This window comes from Scyliorhinus torazame, chromosome 6 (assembly GCF_047496885.1).
Source record: "Scyliorhinus torazame isolate Kashiwa2021f chromosome 6, sScyTor2.1, whole genome shotgun sequence".
NCBI lineage: Eukaryota > Metazoa > Chordata > Chondrichthyes > Carcharhiniformes > Scyliorhinidae > Scyliorhinus > Scyliorhinus torazame.
Genome location: NC_092712.1, coordinates 291,807,273 through 291,827,266, shown reverse-complemented (window position 1 = coordinate 291,827,266; position 19,994 = coordinate 291,807,273). Strand labels below are relative to the sequence as shown.

At 46.0% G+C, this 19,994-nt stretch overlaps 1 protein-coding gene across 3 annotated transcripts in view; it reads right to left on the bottom strand.

The window, feature by feature from the left end:
• The window catches only part of LOC140425500 (uncharacterized), a 290,281-nt gene that overhangs the window by 15,703 nt on the left and 254,584 nt on the right, over positions 1-19,994 (bottom strand). For all 3 annotated transcript variants that reach the window (XM_072509834.1, XM_072509836.1, XM_072509835.1), the window contains 3 exons: positions 12,774-12,863; positions 4,600-4,735; positions 2,331-2,458 (listed from right to left, as the gene is read on the bottom strand). In XM_072509834.1, coding sequence (XP_072365935.1) covers positions 2,331-2,458; positions 4,600-4,735; positions 12,774-12,863 — 354 coding nt within the window. The remainder of the gene's footprint in view (positions 1-2,330; positions 2,459-4,599; positions 4,736-12,773; positions 12,864-19,994) is intronic.

The window sequence follows — 19,994 nt, the reverse complement described above, 5'->3', positions numbered from 1 at the left end:
GAAAGTGGAAGGGAGAAAGGAGAAATGAAGAAAGGGAGGAAGTTAGACAACCAGCGCAAACAAAAATACAATGAACGCCAAGTCTGGCGGCATGGTCGTGACTGTGGAAACGACATTTGTAGTTCCTCAATTATTGAAAATTAAACGGTGATGAAACTGAGTGGTTTAAGATGATCAGATGAGTTGATAAGGTAGAGAGAGAAAACTAACTTCCTCTGTTGAGGGAGTCCAGAACAAGAGGAAATAACCCTGAAATTTGAGCTAGGCCGCATATGGGTGATGTTTGGAAGTACTTCTTCACACCAAGGGTAGAGGAAATTTGGGACTCTCGATCCAAAAGGCTATTGAAGTTACGTCAACTGAAAATACAAAGATTGAAATCTATAGAATACTGTTGGGTAAGGGTATTAAGGGTTTCAGAATCGAGGCAGGTAGATAGAATTAAGATGCACATCAAGAGGTGGGTTTAGCACAGTGGGCTAAACAGCTGGCTTGTAATGCAGAACAAGGCCAGCAGCGCGGGTTAAATTCCCATACCGGCCTCCCCGAACAGGCGCCGGAATGTGGCGACTAGGGGCTTTTCACAGTAACTTCATGGAAGCCTACCTGTGACATTAAGCGATTAATATTATTATTAACCATGATCTAATTGATTGGCTGAACAGGCTAGACTGGATGATTGGCCTACTCTGGTTCCTCTATTTGTAACATTATCTGCTTGCTGCCCATGCTGCACTGTGCATGTCTCTCAGCTCCTGCCAGCCTACCGGCTGGAAGCTCAGGTACCGTCCTCTGACCTCTCCAAATTAAATGGTTTCCTCATCTCTGACAGCACTTCCCAGGGCTGGAATATGTCCGGTTACAACGCTCCTCGCCACTCCCCAGAGCCCCAAACAGTTCCAACGGCTCTCACGCGGTTGGGTCCATTGCAAAGTACCTTGATAAAAGCAAATTACTGTGGATGCTGGAATCTGAAGCAAAGACAGAAATGCTAGATAATCTCAGCAAAGGGAGATAGTGTTTTGAGTCTGGATGACTCTTTGTCGAAGCTGACAAGATGCTGTCAGACCTGCTATGATTGTCCAGCATTTTCTGTTTTTGTTGCAATGTACCTTTATTGGGAGTGTAGGCCCCCAAAGTTAAACTGGGGCCCCCGAGGTATTCCTAATGTGGGGGCATTACGCAGTGAAGATCTTTAATGAGATGTCAATTTATTGAAATGAGGTTCCCGATTATTCTGGGCTGGAATTTCATTATGTCACAGTTGAGGGGCAGGGATAATCAGAAAGTGAGTTCTCGCTGTCAACATTCTTGTTTTCTGACTCGTGATATTTTGTGCTATTTGCGCTCATAGCGAACACGGGCGCAAAATCATGCCACTTATTTTCATTAATCAAATGAAAACTAAAGAGGGGAAAATGTCCATGGGCTGGATTCCCTGTTGGTGGAAACCTCTGTTTCACCGGCAGCGCACTCACGCCCGCGGATTTCCCGATGGCATGGGGGTTTCCACAATGGGAAACCCCTTTGGCCGGCTGCCGGGATGGAGAATCCTGCTGATGCCGGGAGCGTGTCAGACTAGAAAACGAGTGTGGCAGCACGGTGGTGCAGTGGTTAGCATTGCTGCCTCCCGGCGCCGTGGTCCCAGATTCGATCCCGGCTCTTGGTCAGTGTCCGTGTGGAGTTTGCACATCCTCCCCGTGTTTGCGTGGGTTTCGCCCGCACAACGCAAAGGTAAGCAGGGTAGGTGAATTGGCCACGCTAAATTGCCCCTTAAATTGGAACAAAAAAATGAATTGGGTTCTCTAAATTTATCCAAAAAAAAGAAAACGAGTGTTGCGGGATGGAGAATCCTGCCCGATGTGTCTGTACAATCATGTGAGAACCCCGTCATAACTTTGAGAGGCCCGTTGGCACAGTAGTTAGCACTGTTGCTTCACAGCACTTGGGTTTGGTTCCGGCCTTGGGTTTCTGTTTGTGTGGCGTTTGCATGTTCTCCAGTGTCTGTGTGGGATTCTTCTGGGTGTTTTCCGGTTTCCTCCCACAGTCCAAAGATGTGCAGGTTAGGTACATAGGCCATGATCAATGTGTGGGGTTATGGGGAAAGGGAGGGGGACCGGGCCTAGGTAGGGTGCTCTTTTGGAGGGTAGGTGCAGGCGCGATGGGCCGAATGGTCTCCTTCTGCACTGAAAGGATTCTATGATCTCCAAGTCTGTTATAACTCAAAGCTGCTCATCACAGTGCCACATCTGGGCTGGCAATACTAATTTAACCGTTTGGATCTCAAATCAGTTGACAATTGATAGGCTTTTTCTCAACATTTCACATACCAGAAATCCTGAAGTGCTATCCAACAGGCACCGCAGCCGGCTGATGAAACAACGGTTCAAGAATGGAGAAAACTCTGGCGGCAGAATCTTCGGATCCTGAGCTTTGAAAGGACCCTGATACTCATCACCTGAAATTGGACAAGGTTAAGGTAGCTTCAGGATTACGAATTTCTCGTGAACAAATCAAGTCAACAGCGGCATCTGGTACAACAGATACAGCAGTAAATCGGGCAACAGGAGGCTTCAGGTGACTCAATGCACCTTGGGAGACTTGCAAGGAAAGAACTTGTCGTAGTGAAGTGCTTGCTTAGATTATGATCTCCAGTTCTGGATTGGGGCCTGGTTTCACAACCTAGTCACCTAGAGATGGGAGTGCGCCCACCTGAGACAAGCTGACACCAATAGTTTCAGTTCTATTTGTGTCTTCCAAATTTATCTCAGCAACGAGTTGAGGTTTTAACAACATAAGCGGTACTTGAATTTCCTTGGAATAAAAGGAAATCTCTTTCATAATAAACTTTATTTCTTTAGTGTCTATTTAAAGAATTTTACGTTGCATAGGTAGGAGTGTGCCTGACCCCGAAGCACATGAAATGATGCAAGAAGGCGTAAGTGATATTTCAGTCGCAGGTGCACGCGAGAGTTGGAAGCGCGGCTGTTCTGGTGCTGATCGTAGTTGGAAGCTCATTTCGCGCCCACTTATGGGCACGCTGAGGGCACGTGTTCGGTGGATGAAAGATTCTGGCCCAAAGCTTTTATAAAGAAAGAAAATAAGGCTTACATTTGTTCAGTACCATTCCTTATCTCAGGACATTGCAAAGTGCCGTTCAGCCCATGAGGTACACTTGAGGAAATAGGCCGGCCAATTCTCCCACAGCACGCTCACACAAACAGCAAGGTGTTTATGACCAGTTTTTTTATTTGTTCATGGGATGTGGGCGTTGCTGGCTGTAACCAGCATTTATTGCCCATCCCTGAGCGCATTTATTGGTCAATCACATTGCTGTGAGTCTGGAGGTGCAGGTAGGCCAGACCGGGTAAGAACGACAGATTTCCTTCCCTCAAGGACAAAGTTAATCTGTTGGATGCTATTGGCAGATTTTGGGGAAAATCTTTCCCCCCCCCCCCCCGACTTCTTCAAAATAGTGACACCAAATCTTTGCTGTCCAGCTGAGATTGCAAACATGATCTTAGTTTAACATTACATCTGCAAGACAGCACCTTGACAACGTGGCACTCCTTCAGTAATGCAGTGCAGTATCAGTCTACAATATGGACACTAGCCTCCCTGGTGGGACCCAAACCTGGAGATTTCTGACTCAATGGCAAGACTGTCACCACTGAGCCAGTGTTGGCACCCGAGGAGAGTTATTAATCTGACAAAGTGGAGGAAGGTTAATATTTATCCAACAAATTGCCTCTATACTTGGTAGTTTGCATGGTCTCCCATTATTTTCCGCAGTTACAATCTGACATGACATCTCTTCCCCATTGGGAATCTTGTCTGTTGGGAGAACAGTTCAGAAATTCGAACACCCACAGCTGCCGTGTTTTTAATGGTTGGTTTTAATGATGGGAAAATAACTTTATTGGGCTCTGATGCCATGGGGATTTCATTAGCTGGCAGCATGGGTCAGAGATAGAGCTCATAACAATATAGGGTCTTCCAGTGAAGGATACCGAATATAAAGCTGGTGGATACACCTGTCTTCTATCATACTGTTGCATTTGCGTTAAAATCATCCGAATTTCACCAGAGTGTAAATCCCATCCCAACCCTTGTGAATTCCAACAAATTATAGAATTGAATTCAATTAATCTTGCAATTTGTGGACTGGCACTAGAAACTTGACAATAAAAGCTGCCAGATTTATATTTTAAAAAAAGCTTGAGGTGTAATTTTGAGTTCACACGACAGAATAGAGATTAAAGTCAATGGAATGGAAAATTGTGAGATATAAAATGGGTTACTGATTCAGTTGTTAAATTTATGTTATCGAACAAAGCCAGGACCTCCCGTAAAGCCTCCAGCCTGGTCGCAATTCCAACACTGTGCGGCTGATGTTGATTCTCTCGGATATGGATTTTTATAAAAACACCAAATAGTAAAAACCGGGCGCTATGAAACAAGAAAGTCCACCATCGCCCGTTCAGTACAATCCCAAGGTCATTCTTATTTTACTGCTACGGTAAAAAGGGCCGAGGTCACACCTTGTACATCAGTTTGCATTGAGGGTCAGGAGAAAGAAGATTGTTGGGATGTACGCACCACTGCCTCCCTGTCCTGGAGGTTCCTGCCCAGGGGCCTGCTGTGGCGGATTCATGGCCCAGTGTAGCTGCCTCTGGAACTCCTGCCGATCATCAACGTGGATGAAGTCGTACACACTCTGGTGCATCACATCAGTCTGCACATAGAAAAATGGACAAGTCAGATTGAGAAACTGGTGACAGATGAAGGAAAGTTGCAATATAGACAGGCGTTTGGTTTTGAAGGCGGGTCAAAGTCTGTATGTGAGGAACAAGAAGGAACGGAGTTAGAGAAGATTCTCTGGGTCCTGTATTCAACCTAAAGTAATCGGAAGTTAAAAAAAAAAATGCTTCTGTTTTTCTCCAAGAAGGACCTAGGGGCTAATTTGGGCTATGTATTGTAGACAGTCCTATTAGGCATGTGTATGATCCCAGTAATAGTGAAGAGAAAATGAGACAAAGGCTAGTTGCGTAAGAGTCAATCTCATAGAACATACAGTGCAGAAGGAGGCCATTCGGCCCATCGAGTCTGCACCGACCTACCTAAGCCCTCACTTCCACCCTATCCCCGTAACCCAATAACCCCTCCCAACCTTTTTGGTCACTAAAGGCAATTTATCATGGCCAATCCATGCGCGCCTTTGGACCGTGGGAGGAAACCGGAGCAACGGAGGAAACCCACGCAGACACGGGGAGAACGTGCAGACTCCGCACAGACAGTGACCCCAGCAGGGAATCAAACCTGGGACCCTGGAGCTGTGCAGCCACAGTGCTGTCCACTTGTGTTACTTGTGCTTCCCCTACACTGCCTTGAGATTACTGGAATCTTTTCTTTCTATTCATTTGCAGGGCGTAGGTGTCGCTGGCAAGGCATTTATTGCCCATTCCTAGTTCCTCTTGAGAAGGTGGCGCTGTGCCTTCTTCTTGAACTACTGCAGCCTGTGTGGTGAAGGTCCTCCCACATCTGGGTTCAGAGTTCCAGGATTTTAACTGAATTGCAATGAAGGAATGGGCCATTTATGTCCAAGTTAGGTTGATGTGTGTGGAGGGGAACTTGGAGGCAACGGCATTCCCGTGCACCTGCTGCCACTCACCTTCCCGGGAGTTGAGGTCTTTGGAAGGTTCCACAATTTTTTGGCTGGCAGATCGGTAGTTGGAGGGAATGGCAGCTGAACCCCAGCCCATCCAGTCATTGGGACACCTCACCAAGGGCTAGGTATTCAGGGGAAGAGATTGAGGGTCCCATGCTTTTGGAGGGAACCCTACCATCCTCCGATTCCTCAGCTTCTCATCCAGATCGGTGATCTGCTGGCTAGCTTCAGGTGAAGGTGGCTGCCCCTACAGAGATACAGGTGGTGCTGTCTGAGGTAGGGCCCCAAATGGGTCCCTGTATGATGAGGCTGACCATCACAATCTTCACAGCCATATATTCAGGGATGTGTTCAGCCTGCTGCCATTTCCCTGGCGTGAACAAGGGGAGTACTATGTAGGAATATCCAAGACTGGATAACACGGCACCGGTTAGAGCACTAATAGTTTTAGACAAGTTTAGTTGTGTTAAGTAAAAAAAACAGATGTGTAAGCAGAACAAACAACTTTGTCTGTGGAAAATAATAACTATGTACAATATATTTACATATTTTCAATGTCTTTATATTATCTCAGTTAACCTGAGCTGTACATATGTAGTTCCACCAATCCTCTAATCAGACTGGATTGCATGTTCCTTCTGATGGCCTTTGTTTGGTGGAGCCAAGCTCCTCCTCTGACTTCCTCATTAGTTTTCAAACTCATGGCAGGGCCCCAGCACATGGAACATTGCTGTATGAGAAGATTTCTTGCAATGATGGCATCCTGCATGGACTCTGTATAGTATGTAGGTGGCCGACCCCTCCGTCCTCTCTGGGGGTGGTCCTGCTGGTCTTCCACCTCACCCTCCCCATGAGCAGAAATGTTTCCTCCTCCTCGTCGCTCCCCTGTTCATCTCTTTCACATTTGAGGAGAGGTCCCATTCCTCCTCATCTTCTAGGTCCAGAACTAATGCTCTTCTCATTGACGGAGTACAAGAGCATGCGGCAGGCCCACACTGATTCTGGACACTCTGTAAAGTGCATCCTGGAGTGAGACCCTTAGCATTCCAGGCACCTGAACCTCACCTTCAGAAGGCTGATTATTGTTCAAAAAGAGCCCTCATTCAAAGGGGACTCACAATGTACCTTCTTTGCGGTTGGGTTGGAGGATGTCTCAGGGGTGCGAGAAGCCACATTTCCATGAGATACTCCTTATCCCCAATTATCCAGCCATGCACTAGGGGGCTGGGTCTAAACATCTCTGGCAGCCCAGACGCCCTGAGGATAAATAAATCCTGGAAACTGCCAGGATGGCAGGAGCAGACACGTAAAAATCTTTGTGGTTGTCGCAGGGGAGCTGCGTGTTCAAGAAGGTAGTGGTCCTTTAGGTTGTGATGTGTCCCTCAGCATTCACATAGGGTGCTCTCAACACCGCGTGCATGCAGGTGTCTACATACTGCACCTTGGGGAAATCACGCAACTGAGGCAAATCCTGTCATCCCCTTGTGTCTGCAGACGACGTGCCCCACCCTGACAAAAAGGGCACCAGTTACCTGTTGAAACATCTGAAGGCTGTGAGGTCCCACAGAGGTCAGGTGCAGAGACTTGGACAGAGCTCGTCACAAAAATGTGTGCGTCACAGTTACCTTCAAGGCGATTGGAAGCGTTCACCTCTGGTTTGTCCTTGGCTGGATGTTGTCTTGTGAACAATTGCAAAGCTCAGCCACTACCTCTCGGGCCAGACACGTCCTCCTCTGAAAATGCCCCTCAGTCACATCAAGATGTGCTACCTTGCTGAAGAACCTTCTCACAAGAGTGGTGGTGCCTCGGTGAGCGAAGCATTTCAGGGTGGAGCTGCTGCTCTACATTTGCCTCTATGTACCATTCTTGATTGAAGATTTTAAGTGCCCTTCTTAATACTCAGGAGGCTATTCTTGAAGGCACAGGACTCCTTCTTGCTGCTGTTCAGTTGCACTGGGTGCATCTTGAAGGGACTCCTCCTGCTCGGCAGGCACTTAACTGGCTTGCCGGCAGTGCTTGGTGGTTTAAAAGTTAAAGAAGGAACACCAAAAAAAGTCATTGCACGTTACTCCGGGCCTGGCGAACGTCTTCATGATTCAACAGTGGAGAAGTGCGTTTATTCAGTTTAATAAACATGCCTGTCACAAACAAAATGGTGAGGGTGAGGAAATGCAACTTTTGTGCCCTCTCTTATACCAGGCAACCAACATCAGTGGGGATGGATGTGTGTTTTGCACAGGTAGCATTCCTGGCCAACGACAAAAACCTACCAAAAAGGCGTGGAGTCTGGAACATGGAAGAAAATCAGATTTCTGCCGCAGAAGTTCTAAGCTTGCTCCTTTCCGAATCGAAAAGCATCCCTCCAGCCAGATAAAAACCCGGCCCATTATGTCTGAAGAAACTTTGAATGCTTGGGGGAAACAAAAGTAATTTAAAAATTGCTGCCTTTGCCACAAGATTCAGAAGAGGTCGGTAGTAAAATGATTGCGTTGGCTAGTCAAAAACAAGCAGCACTAATACTGGATATTACACCTAAACTCTATTGACTTGAACGGATAGCTCCAGTAGTAATCTCTGATTTATGAGGTTTGTTTTTACTATTCTATTTATCTTACTTCTTTAAACTTATTTAAAGAAGTAAATACTTGCATTTATGTGCTGCTTTTTCAATCACAATTTGTCTCAAAGCACTTTATAACGATTATATTGTTTTTGAAACGGGATATTGGAGCCCTGCCAGAGGCGGGTATCACCGTGAGTAGGGTTGGAAAATTTGGATGGCAGCCAAAAGGCCGCTTTTGGCTGCTCTCCAAATTTTCCATCCCCGTCCACGACAGTGCTCGCTGCAGGCAAAGCCAGAGAATGCTACCCATGGCCATTGTTGCAACCATGACAGCCAAATTACACACAGCGAGGTCCCACTAGCAGCAAATAACTGCATCAAACTCTGAGAGGTTGAGAGATAAACATGTAGGGAAAACGGCCCTGCCCTTTAGAATAATGCTGTGGGACCTTTCACATATACCCGAGGGGACAGATAGGGCCCCAGTTTAATATCTCAGCTCACAAGCAGTGCAGCACACCCTCAGGAATACATTGGACTGTCGGCCGAGGGCATTTGCTCACTCACATACCTCGAGTGGAAATTGAACCCACAACCTTTGGACTTAAGAGATAAGAGTGGTACCAACTGATCCGCAACTAACACTGCGGCAGCACCCTCATCTTCAGGATATGTCTAGGTATGTGATCATTCATGTTTACACAGGCTGCTGCTCCCTGTTCCGATCAATTATGTTTCAATTCAGAGTAAAATTCTTAAATAAGAACTCTTGCTTTTCTCACGCTTCTCCCTCCCACTCCCCCAAAGACAGGAGTCTAATGCATTTAAGGGATGTGGGTGTCACTGGCGAGGGCAACATTTATTTCCCATTCTGAATTGCCCTTGAGGAGGTGGTGGTGAGCTGCCTTCTTGAACTGCAGCAGTCCATGTGGCAGAGGAATGCTTTATGTCATTGGAAGGCTTTCGGAAATACTTATCCTCTCCATACTTTCCAGAGTTGTTGCACGCTAGGAACTAAACAGCAGAAAACAATGACTAAACATTGGAACACCATGGTCGCAAGTAGCCAACACATTGAAACACTTCGCACAACACTGTAACTGACAGATCCAATGTCCGTTACATGAGACTAGCCTGCTGAAAGAGTCTGCAGTATTTCTCCTGGCGCTAGCTTGTTTTTGTTCAAAGGCTGCAATTATAAGTAACCTGATGTGTTGGGTACTCTGGATCTGTGGAGATTGTGTTTACCTTAGCAGTAACACAGACAGGCTACCAGCATTTGTAATAGTACAACGCTATTTTATTTAACTAAGAGCTGTTAAACATACTTGCACTGTGGGTCGTCACTATGTTCTGACATAACCTACTGCACTTTACTAATAACTTTGCATTCATTCCGTATGCCTTTCATCAAGGTGAACAGATGACTAATACTAGGTTGGTGCAAAGTTCCAAACACTATTGGCATCAAATTCCAATCTTAAGTTCAAAGAAATTTATTTATCCTTCCGGGATTTCTGAATAAGAAATGTGCTAAATTTTACTGGCTCAAGTTGAACCCAGAGAATATTTGTTGACCTACTTTAACACCTCCCCCACCCCCCGCCGCCCCCGGCCACCCCCCGCCGCCCCCGGCCACCCCTCCCCCATTCCCAAAATTCCTGTGACTGATACATCCAGTTCAGTCAATTCCAGGGCTATTGCCACCAACACTCCACATACAAGTACATTCCACACATTGACCAGCATTTAGCCCCCATTTTAATTGTGGGTGTTGGTGACGGGGCGGGGGAAGAGCATGCGAAGGCCAATCCGGTTTGTCCTCTCTGTCACCTGGGTGATTTTAAATACATACTGCATCAGGACCCGGATGATTTTAAATACCTCTACCCTCAGCCCCTGCTGATTTCAATTACCTCGCACTGAGACCGAGGTATAGAGCCCTTCATGGGGTCCGGCTGATTGTAAGCCATTGCAAATTTGAGGTATTGGAGATTGTAAACCAAAAGGAAGAAAGACTTGCACCCAAAGAAAGTCTACAATGACTTCAGGACGTCCCAAAGCACATTATGGCAGTGTAGTCACTGGTGTGATGTAGGAAACGCTCCAGCAAATTTGCACGCAGCAAGGCTCTGTCGTGTTGGGTTTTCTGGTTTACAAACAAACCAACAATGCTGGAAGTGGTGTAACTCTATTTTATTAACTGTTCAACTATGCTAACATACTGTAAACGTGGGTATAAGCAATACCAGCTTAACTGTGGACCCTTTCCTATCACTAGCTATGGTGAGGCACTCAGCACATGGTGAATGTCTGTGATGCAGGCTGTGAGCTCTGTGCTCTGAGCTGGCTACTGCTAGAATGAGCGGGAACTCTCCTGTCCCCTGTCTTTATAGTGCTTGTGCTCTCACTGGTGATTGGCTGCGGTGTTATGTATGCTGGTTGGTCCTACTGCATGTCCATCAGTGTGTGTATGTGATTGCACCATAATGTACTGATGTATATAATGACATCCCCCTTTTTTACAAAGAACATGTGCCTATGTGAGAATAAATAACGTGTAATGAGTGTATCTGACCATGTGTGTGCAGTATTTACATAACTATGTACATGAGGCTAGTCTATATACACGGGTAGGTGCCTGGTGCAGAGAAAAGAAAAACAAGGTGTTACACCAACAACAAAACTAATCACGAATGCTATAAACAAACTAGTGAAATGCTGAAACAGGATGAAAGAACAAAGCATTGAGTCCAACAGGCTCCATAAACTGCAATTAAATAATGATCGAATGGCCCGTTTTTTGTGATGTATTTTGATGGATAAATATTGGTGAGATTACCACGAAGAACTCCCATGCTCTTCTTAAAATAGTGCCATGAAAGCATTTATGTCTGTCTAAGAGGGCAGATTGGGCCTTGATTAATGCCTCATCCAAAAATTGGTACGTCTGACAATGATATTGGCGTACCTCCAACAATGCGGCAAGTTTGGCTGTGTGAAACGCCTTTGCTGTCCACGGATGCTGTTTAATGCTAATACAAAGGGCAACTGGCAGATCAGGTCAGCCAGTGTATGTGATTCTACATTTAATCCTCACTTTAAATAGTCTCTACCAATTTTTTTGACAAATAAAGAAATACAAAGGTCAATTAAGCGTATTATTTTACATTTATACAATAGACCTTCAATTATGTGGTAGCTCTGATTGCTACAAAAAGAACTGTTGTACAGAGGAATCAATTTAATCTTTGTGAGATCTGCCAAACATATTCCTTCAGGAGTGTTTAATCCTGCTGGCAATGGACCAGATAGACTTTTGGATTTACAGTGTATGAAATAAGACCTTTGTTACAAGTTGGTAAGTATATGGGGGATCCTTCACTTGGCTGCATGGTGATGCCTGAAAGATCCTTAAAATACTTATTTGGGAAGTGTGAGGCAAATAGAACTCAGGCAGTGGTAAAGGTCACAGTGGTGGATCGGGTTGGGGTTGGGAATCTGGATTTGAAGGGAAGTCGCAGGATTCTGGTGATTTTGCTCTTTTGATCTTGTGGGCCAGGGAATCTTCAGGAGAGGCCCTCAACAGAGGAAGAACTTGCATTCGCATTGTAAATTTCACAAAGCACAATTTTGATTCTGCCAGGACAAGCAGGTCCCAGATTGCATTTCAGCCTTGGTCCAAACATGAATAAAAGAGCTGAATTCCAACCATGAGGTGAGAGCGATGGCTGTTGACATCAAAGCACCATTTGATCAAGTGTGGCATCAAGGAGCTGGAGTAGAGTTGAACTCTATGGGCATCTGTGTGGGGCGAACTCTCTACTGGCTGGATTCATATGTAACACAAAGGAAGACAGTATGGTTGTGGAGGCCAATCACCTCTGTCCCTGGACATTGCTACAGGAATTCTTCAAGGCAGCGTCCTAGGTCCAACCATCTTCAGCTGCTTCATCAATGACTTTCCATCCATACAGGTCAGAGGTAGGGATGTTAAATGTTAGTGGCATAGATTCCTACAACATAGAAGGATGCCATTTGGCGCATCGTTGAGAACACCACTGTGTGTTTTCCTCTGGTCTGAAAGCTATTGATTCACCATTACTGTTGGCTTTATGTCTCTTAACCAATTTCATATCTGTGTAGCCACAGACTGTTTAATCCCATGGGATTCAAAATTGCTAATAAGTCTATGCTATCGTGCAATCTTCAAACATGAGCAACTTTCTTTTTAAAAGAAATCTTTTTTTTGCTTCATTTTTATCTTCCCATTTCCAAGCTCTGTAGCTGCCTCTTATCCTGAGGGAGTGCACACAGGTTGTCCTTGGGACAGCCCTAGCTCCTTTTGTGACTACTAAGAAGGCAGCAATTTCAGATGAAATTCTCCCTCAGGTTTTCCTCATGTCCTTGTGGAGACAAATTCGGTTCTTGGCCCTAGTCGCAAGGCCAGGAACTCAGGGAGTGGAAAGGTCACAGGTTTGAGACTCAACACAAAGAGAGTGACAACACTCACAAAAATGTTCCAGAATAGTGGCTCCCTACCTGATGAAATCCCAGGTAATCGATGATCGTAGGAGATACGTAAAATATCTTTCCATCAGCACTCACTAGAAGCACAAACCCATCCAGTGCCTGAAGAAAGAAAAGGCAAAAAAAGTTTAGCATAATATTAAAAGTACTGTCAATGCTGTGCCTTCAATGGCAAAAGCACAAATCTCTGGAATTTCCTCCTAAAACATCAGTGTCTCTCACTTCTTTTATGTTGTTCTTTAAAACCTACCTCTTTGACCAAGCATTTGATCACTTGACCCAAGGTCTCCTCCTTTGGCTTGGCATAGTATAGATTAGAGAGCCAGAGCTGTAAATCAAGCAATGTTTTCCTTGAGCTGAGGTGTTTCATTACGTGAATGGATTTCTGGACTTTCAGCCAAGCCTCATTATGAATTATTGGCTGCGAGCCCAGGCAGCCATTGGAGAACTGAAACATCTCAGGCCAAGGGTAAACATTGTATGAATGGCTGCTCTCGCTCCCTGATCTCTTCTGTCAATTACACAAGAATAAGAGGTTTCAAGTGCTTGTAGTTTTGGCTATTGATACTTTAAAGGGCCTGGATGATTGATACTTTTGTTAGCTTGGAGTAAAAACGTTTTTTTTCAACCAAAGTGGAAAGTTATCAATGAATGGTTGTTATGTTTTGAAGAAATTTTAAAAACAAAAATATTAGGCGCTGACTTGGTGATGTAACGAGGCTGTTGAATCTTGCAAGAGGCCTCTCATAATGAATGGAGTTGCCCAATAAAGATGAAAAAATAGGAATTGATCCTGGAATGATAGACGATTGTTCTGCTGTGTGGAAAATGCAGATTACCCAATTGCTGAAGTGCTTTGATTGTCTTGAAATTTGCATTCCATTTGCATTCCAGTTTATTAGATTATGAGAAACGAAATGAAAACCACTTATTGTCACAAGTAGGCTTCAAATGAAGTTACTGTGAAAAGCTCCTAGTCGCCACATTACGGCACCTGTTTGGGAAGGCTGGTACAAAGGCCTCTCACGAGATTTGAGGCACTTGAACTACCTCGTGAGATTTAATGAAATATCACGAGACGTTGCGATCTGGATCTCGCCCTCTCCGAGTGAGATCCAGATATATATTTAAATGAGCCATTAGGTTCATTTAACTATGTCTGCGCCATATTCTCCTGGGGCCTGTGAACTAATGGCTTTGCCTGGGAGACCTCACCATGGTACCGTTTAGAACTGACCAGGTGTAATGGCACCTGGGGTGTCTCCTAGGCCATTAGAACTCCCTGGCTGGTTGGGCCCTGGGCAAGGTGGTACCCTCATACACCCGCTGACAGCTGGGCACCTTGGCACTGGCACCTGTGCACACTGGCAGTGCCAACCTGGCACTGCCAGGGTGCACAGGAGTCACAGCCAGGATGTCAGGGGCATTACCAGGTTGGCACTGGCAAGGTGCCCAGCTGCCAGGTTACCCATGCCAGGGATCGAACACAGGGATGCCTTGCCCTTAAGAGGTGGGGCGAGGGGCAGCTCGAGGACCCTGTAAGAGGTACGTTGGGTGCAATGGGGGTGCGGGGGTGGGGGGAGGTCTGGAAGCCACGGTGGGATGGATGTGGGGGGTCGAAAGCTTGGGCGACATTTAAAAATGGCACCCGGATCCGCAAATACTCTTCCTTCACTGAGTGCCATTAATTAGCGGTGTTGTTCTTAGCGCTGCAGCCACTGATAAGCACCCTGCTAAACACACACAAAACGGGACTCTGCTTCTGTCCTGTTAAATTGTGCCAATTGTCAAAATAGCACTCATTGGTTTGGTACTGTGCATAGTGGGCTTGGCATGAGGGCACAAGGGAGTGAGTGGGGAAGGCATAAGATGGCATGAATTTGGCCTGCAGAGAGCATGATGGAAGAAAGGATGAGAGGAGCAAGGCCAGAGAGCCTTACTTTTTTATTATAATTGGGAGGAAGTTCACAGCAATGAGATGGGCCAATTAAACATCCCCCCTCGGCACCCAAAGGTTCCTGTGGCTGCCTCCAAACTATCTTTCCAGTCAGCTGGCCACACCTGCACCACCGCCCACCCTCCCCTCACCACAGCGCACTCTCCCCTCACCACCGCCCACTCTGGCCTCATCACTGCTTATCTCCCTCTCGTCACTATGAAAATCCCGCCTTTCCTCTTACTTTCGCCAAGGCTGGGGGGCCTAACTGTGGATTTCCACGACTCCTGCCAGCTGCCTCAAGGATGAAAATCCATCCGTCAAAGTAAGTGTGGGGAGGGGAATGCCCTCGATTCCAAAGGACTCTTTATTGTAGCTCCCTCCCTGATTAAACTGTCCATGTGTCCTAAAAAGGACACATTTCACGATTCTTGAAAGCAACAAGATGTCACATCCTGCTAAACTGATTAAGTGGAAAACAAGGGGAGTAGAGAGAAATGTAGAGAGATTGTTGTTGTCAGGTGAACTGACCTCTACTTGCAGAGGCTGAATGCCAATTCTTCAACACTTCCTCTTTTCTCCCTTGGAGCATAGCCCCATCACTGAACATCAAGCCATGGGTTCCAGTTGACCTAATCTCTCACACATCTTCATTCCACAGCTTCCCACCTCATGGTTCCCTATCCCATATAGCTTGATTCTACCTCCTTCCCAAAATCCACAAACAGGAGAACCTGCCCCTGCCCCAAGTGAATTAATTTCTTCTGAACTTCACTCTATTTGTTCTCCCTTTGTTCAGTCTCTCACTACTGACATCTATGATTCTACTGATCACTTTGTCACTTATAACAGTTTCCACTTTCTTGTTCCTAACTAACTGCTTCCTCTTCACCATACACAACTATTCTCCCTACACCTCCATCCACCACCAGGACAGTCCGAGGGCTCTCTCCTTCTTCCTCAAACGGAGGGCCAAGCAGTTTCCATCAACCACCACTCTCCTCAGCCTGGCTGGACTGGTCCTCTCATCAGGGTGACAGTGTAGCACAGTGGTTAGCACTGTCACTTCAGGGTCCAAGGTTTGATTCCCAGCTTGGGTCACTGTCTGTGCGGAGTCTGCACATTCTCCCCGTGTCCGCATGGGTTTCCTCCGGGTGCTCCAGTTTCCTCCCACAGTCCAAAGATGTGCAGGTTAGGTGGATTAGCCATGCTAAATTGCCTTTACTGTCCAAAAATGGTGGGGTTACTGGGTTACGGGGATAGCGTGGAGTTGTGGGCTTAAGTAGGGTGCTCTTTCCAACGGCCGGTGCAGGCTCGATAGGCCGAATGGCCTCCCTCCGCACTGTAAATTCTATGATTCTATGATTGATCAACTTATTTTTTAACTCATCTCACTTTATCCGAATAAAAGGTGTAGCTATGGGTAACAACATGGGTTTTAGCCACACCTGCCCATTAATGGGATATGTTGAATATTCCTTGTTCCAAACCTCCTCAGGTCTCCTTCCTTCTTTGATAGAGAATAACCAGAAAGTTTACTGATGAGCTAGAAATATCGCGGCTCGTCTCCTCACCCTAAATAATAGCCTCTTGACCAGTGGGCAAGTTACCAGGAGCTCAGGAAACCGCAAATTGGTTGTAGGCCAATTCTCTCGTACTACAAGACGTGCTTACACAAAATGGAATATTCTCAATCTCAAGCTGCGACTCAATGGCAGCATTCTCAGCCTTGCATCAGAAGGTTGTAAGCTCAAGTTCCACTTCAGAGACTTGGACACAATATTGAGGCTGACGCGCCCAGTATTCCACTCTGGGAGCACCGCTGCTGTCAGAGGTGGTATCCATTGACTGGGATGTTAAACTGAGGCCATCCAAGGTGGCAATTAAGATCCCATAGCACTACATCGAAGAAGCGATGTGGAGATGCCAGGCCAACATTGATCCCTCAATCAACATCACTAAAACAAATGACCTTTGCGATTATCCTGTTGCGGTTTGTGTGAACTTGTTGCATGTGAACAAAATGGCCGCCACATCACCCCACAAAGCACAGGAATCACACTTAAAATGTATTTCATTGGCTGGAAAGCACTTTGGAATTCCCCAAGGCCTTGAAAGGTGGTACATAAATGCAAGTCTTTCTTTACCACTAGATTGACAAAGTTCAGGTTAGAAGCTGGCTAGCAGTGTCTATCTTGTAGGAGTTCCGATCTGTTCCCCAGCTATGTGGATGCTAAAAACAGGCTACTGATACCTTAACACTTGAAGTAATCCTTAATAGCACATCCCATGCAATAATACGAAAACCACTCCTTCAGTAAATCTTCAATTCTATCGACCATGAGCATCTAAGCATGAAATAAGATCCATGGCACCATTTCTCATAGCCTAGGACATTACAATCAAGAACAAATTAACAAAATCTAGTCCAGCAGGACTTTCAAAAATCATTTAATTCGCAGCCCAACTACTTTATAGAAACTAAGGCTGTTGAATTAAGTCCTATGCAGATATTTCTACGGTGTTACATACTGTAGTATTTATCTTAATGCCAATGTAGGCCTGTCTTGGGAGGAGTCATTGCTTACCCAAACTCTGACCCTAGCCTCCACCCTGATGAGAATCAGAGGTAATTTTTTGCATAGCATAATTATAAATTACTGCAGCACTCAGCCTAAAGCCATATTTCTACAACAGGGCGTCTAAATTTGGTGCCTGTTTTTGCACACATTGGTATGAATCCAAACTCAAACCACAAGCCTGAAAGTCATACTTTAAGGCAGGAATGAATTAAGGTTATAATTAAAGAATGTGAAGGCTGAAATTCTCACACATCTCGCTAAAATGAGCAGTGTTTGAAATTGACTGACCTTACTAACAAACTTGAGAGACCTTTTCAGTGTAAGTTCATAAAAAGTATACAGCGATTTCTGTCAGCATATAATCTCGTATACATTTTCCCTTGTATGTGCTAGCCAGCTTCCCCTCGAATACATCTCTGTTATTCGCCTCACCTACTCCTTGTGGTAGTGAGTTCCACAATCTAACGACCCTTTGGATGAAAAAGGTTTTCCTGAATCCCCTGTCCGATTTATTGGCGATGGTCTTATATTTACAGGCCTGAGTTTTAGCCTGCCCCACAAAGCCTATCAAACCCTTTCCTAATCTTAAAGAATTCCATGAGGTAACATGCTCAGCCTTCACGTTACTAGAGAAAAGGGCCCCAGCCTGTTTAATCATTCAGTTTGGGAATTATCCTTTAAAATGTTTTCGCACCTTCCCCAGTTGCTTCTCTACTTTGTTCTATGTAAGGTGGAGGCTAAAACTGTGGACGATACTCGAAGTGCGGTCTAACCAAGGTCTGTACAAGGTTAATATTAGCTCATTACAGCTACATTGTCACACCAAGGTTTGTATTTTGTTACCATGTCATCTTAAAGGGTGAGTAAAAACGAATATAGCCCAGCCTATTTACCCCCACTGGGGCCATGTTAGTTTTGCTCTACTAATGGCAACTCAGCTGGATTTCGACTAGGCCCTCTGTCACATCCTCTTTCAGTTCAAAAGGGAATTTGAACCCAACACCAAATATAGTTTGCAGCTTTATTCGACCACATCTTTACATACTGGATGTCTTGAAGCTGTAGTCACAAAGAAAAATAAATGCAATTGCTCTGCTTTTCCTCTGAGTAGAGACATTGAGCACGATGTTTCCACCATGTTGTGCCCATCTAATTGCACCGGGAGCATCGCGGAAGAGGCCCAAATCAGGCTTCACCCGGAGTGCAAAATGCGCATGAGTCACTTGATCCAAGGTGCCCCTCGCGATCTAGATCACGCCCTCGTTGGGCATGATTCAGAAAATGGTATTTAAATAAGCCATTAGGCTTATTTAAATACGCACGGCTGGGTTGAGGCCGCATTCTCCCAGCTCCTGGGAGTCATTGGCCGCATTGTGAGGCCTCAACCAGGCACCGATTAGTACTGGTCTCCACAAGGGGAGACCAGGTGTGATGGCCACTCTATGTCTCAGAGGCCATTGCAGCCCGTGGGTGGTCAGGACCAGGGCAGGATAGTACTTGGCACCTGGTCACCCTGGCAGTGCCAACCTTATGCTGCCAGGGTGCCAAGGGCACTGCTTGGTGCCAGGCTGACAGGCCAGGGTGCCAGGTTGGCACTGCCAAGGACTGGGGCTGAGGGGGACCATGCCATGAAAGGGGAAGTAACAGGGGTTATGAAGGGTGGGGGTATGAAAGGATATCATAATGGTTGCGGTGGGACTGAAGAGGGAGGACCCAAGGGGGGGGCCATTAGTGGGGTGTGCTCACTTGGACGGGGGAGTTCATGCCCATGTCTGCGGGGTTGGCATTGCCTATGGGTGATGGTTGTGGGGGAGCCTTCGGCTCACTTAGAAGTCGGGACACCCTTTCAAAATTGGGCCCTGATCTTTGAGGAACCAGGGGCGAAATTCTGTACCTCGCGATACCGCAAACACTAACCGTAATCAGGAGGAGAATTGGACGGCCAGCCAAAATCAAGGTCCCCGTCTATTGCCAATTTGGGCACCATGCTCCGGTCGCGATAATGAGGTTTGGGCACCAGTCAGCGGTGGCATGCAAAACTGGCATTTGCATGCTTTTAAATGATTAGCGGGTTGGACACAGTATGTCCGCCCTTCCATGATGCTCCACTCCTCTCAGGCAGAAGTTTTGCAGCCGTGTATTACTACAAGTATTAACAAACGTAGACTGGGAAGTACCACAAATCTAAAATTGCAACTTCATTTCTGCCGGCTGCCATTTCGACATGCGCAGCAAATGTGGAAGATCATGACCCAACATGACTAACGCCAGTGCTGCCTATCTCAATTTTGTATTAAACTGAGATTGAGATTTTCAGTGAGGCAGGTGGGTTTCAGAAGCTTGTGTGAATTATACCAGGTCAGGGCAGTCGTGTGACCAGTGGGGAATCAGTCCTTGAGGCAGCAATCTTTCGACAGAGAGACTTAAAAGTTACTAACTTCATATGCCGTCATGAAATGAAAATGGGTAGGAATTCTCCGGCCGTTGGAATTCTCTGTTCCCGCCGACACCGCATCCCCGCCTGTGGGTTTCTCAGTGGAGTGGGGTGGCTTCAATGGGAAATCCCATTGACAAATAGCTGGAAGAGAGAAGCCCTTCACCAGCGAACGGCACGCCGCCAAGGAACACATGGCTGTGGGACCGGAGAATTCAGCCCACGATAATTTAAATATGTTTTTCCAGCAGTGAATTATGATAGGGATAACAACAGAAAGT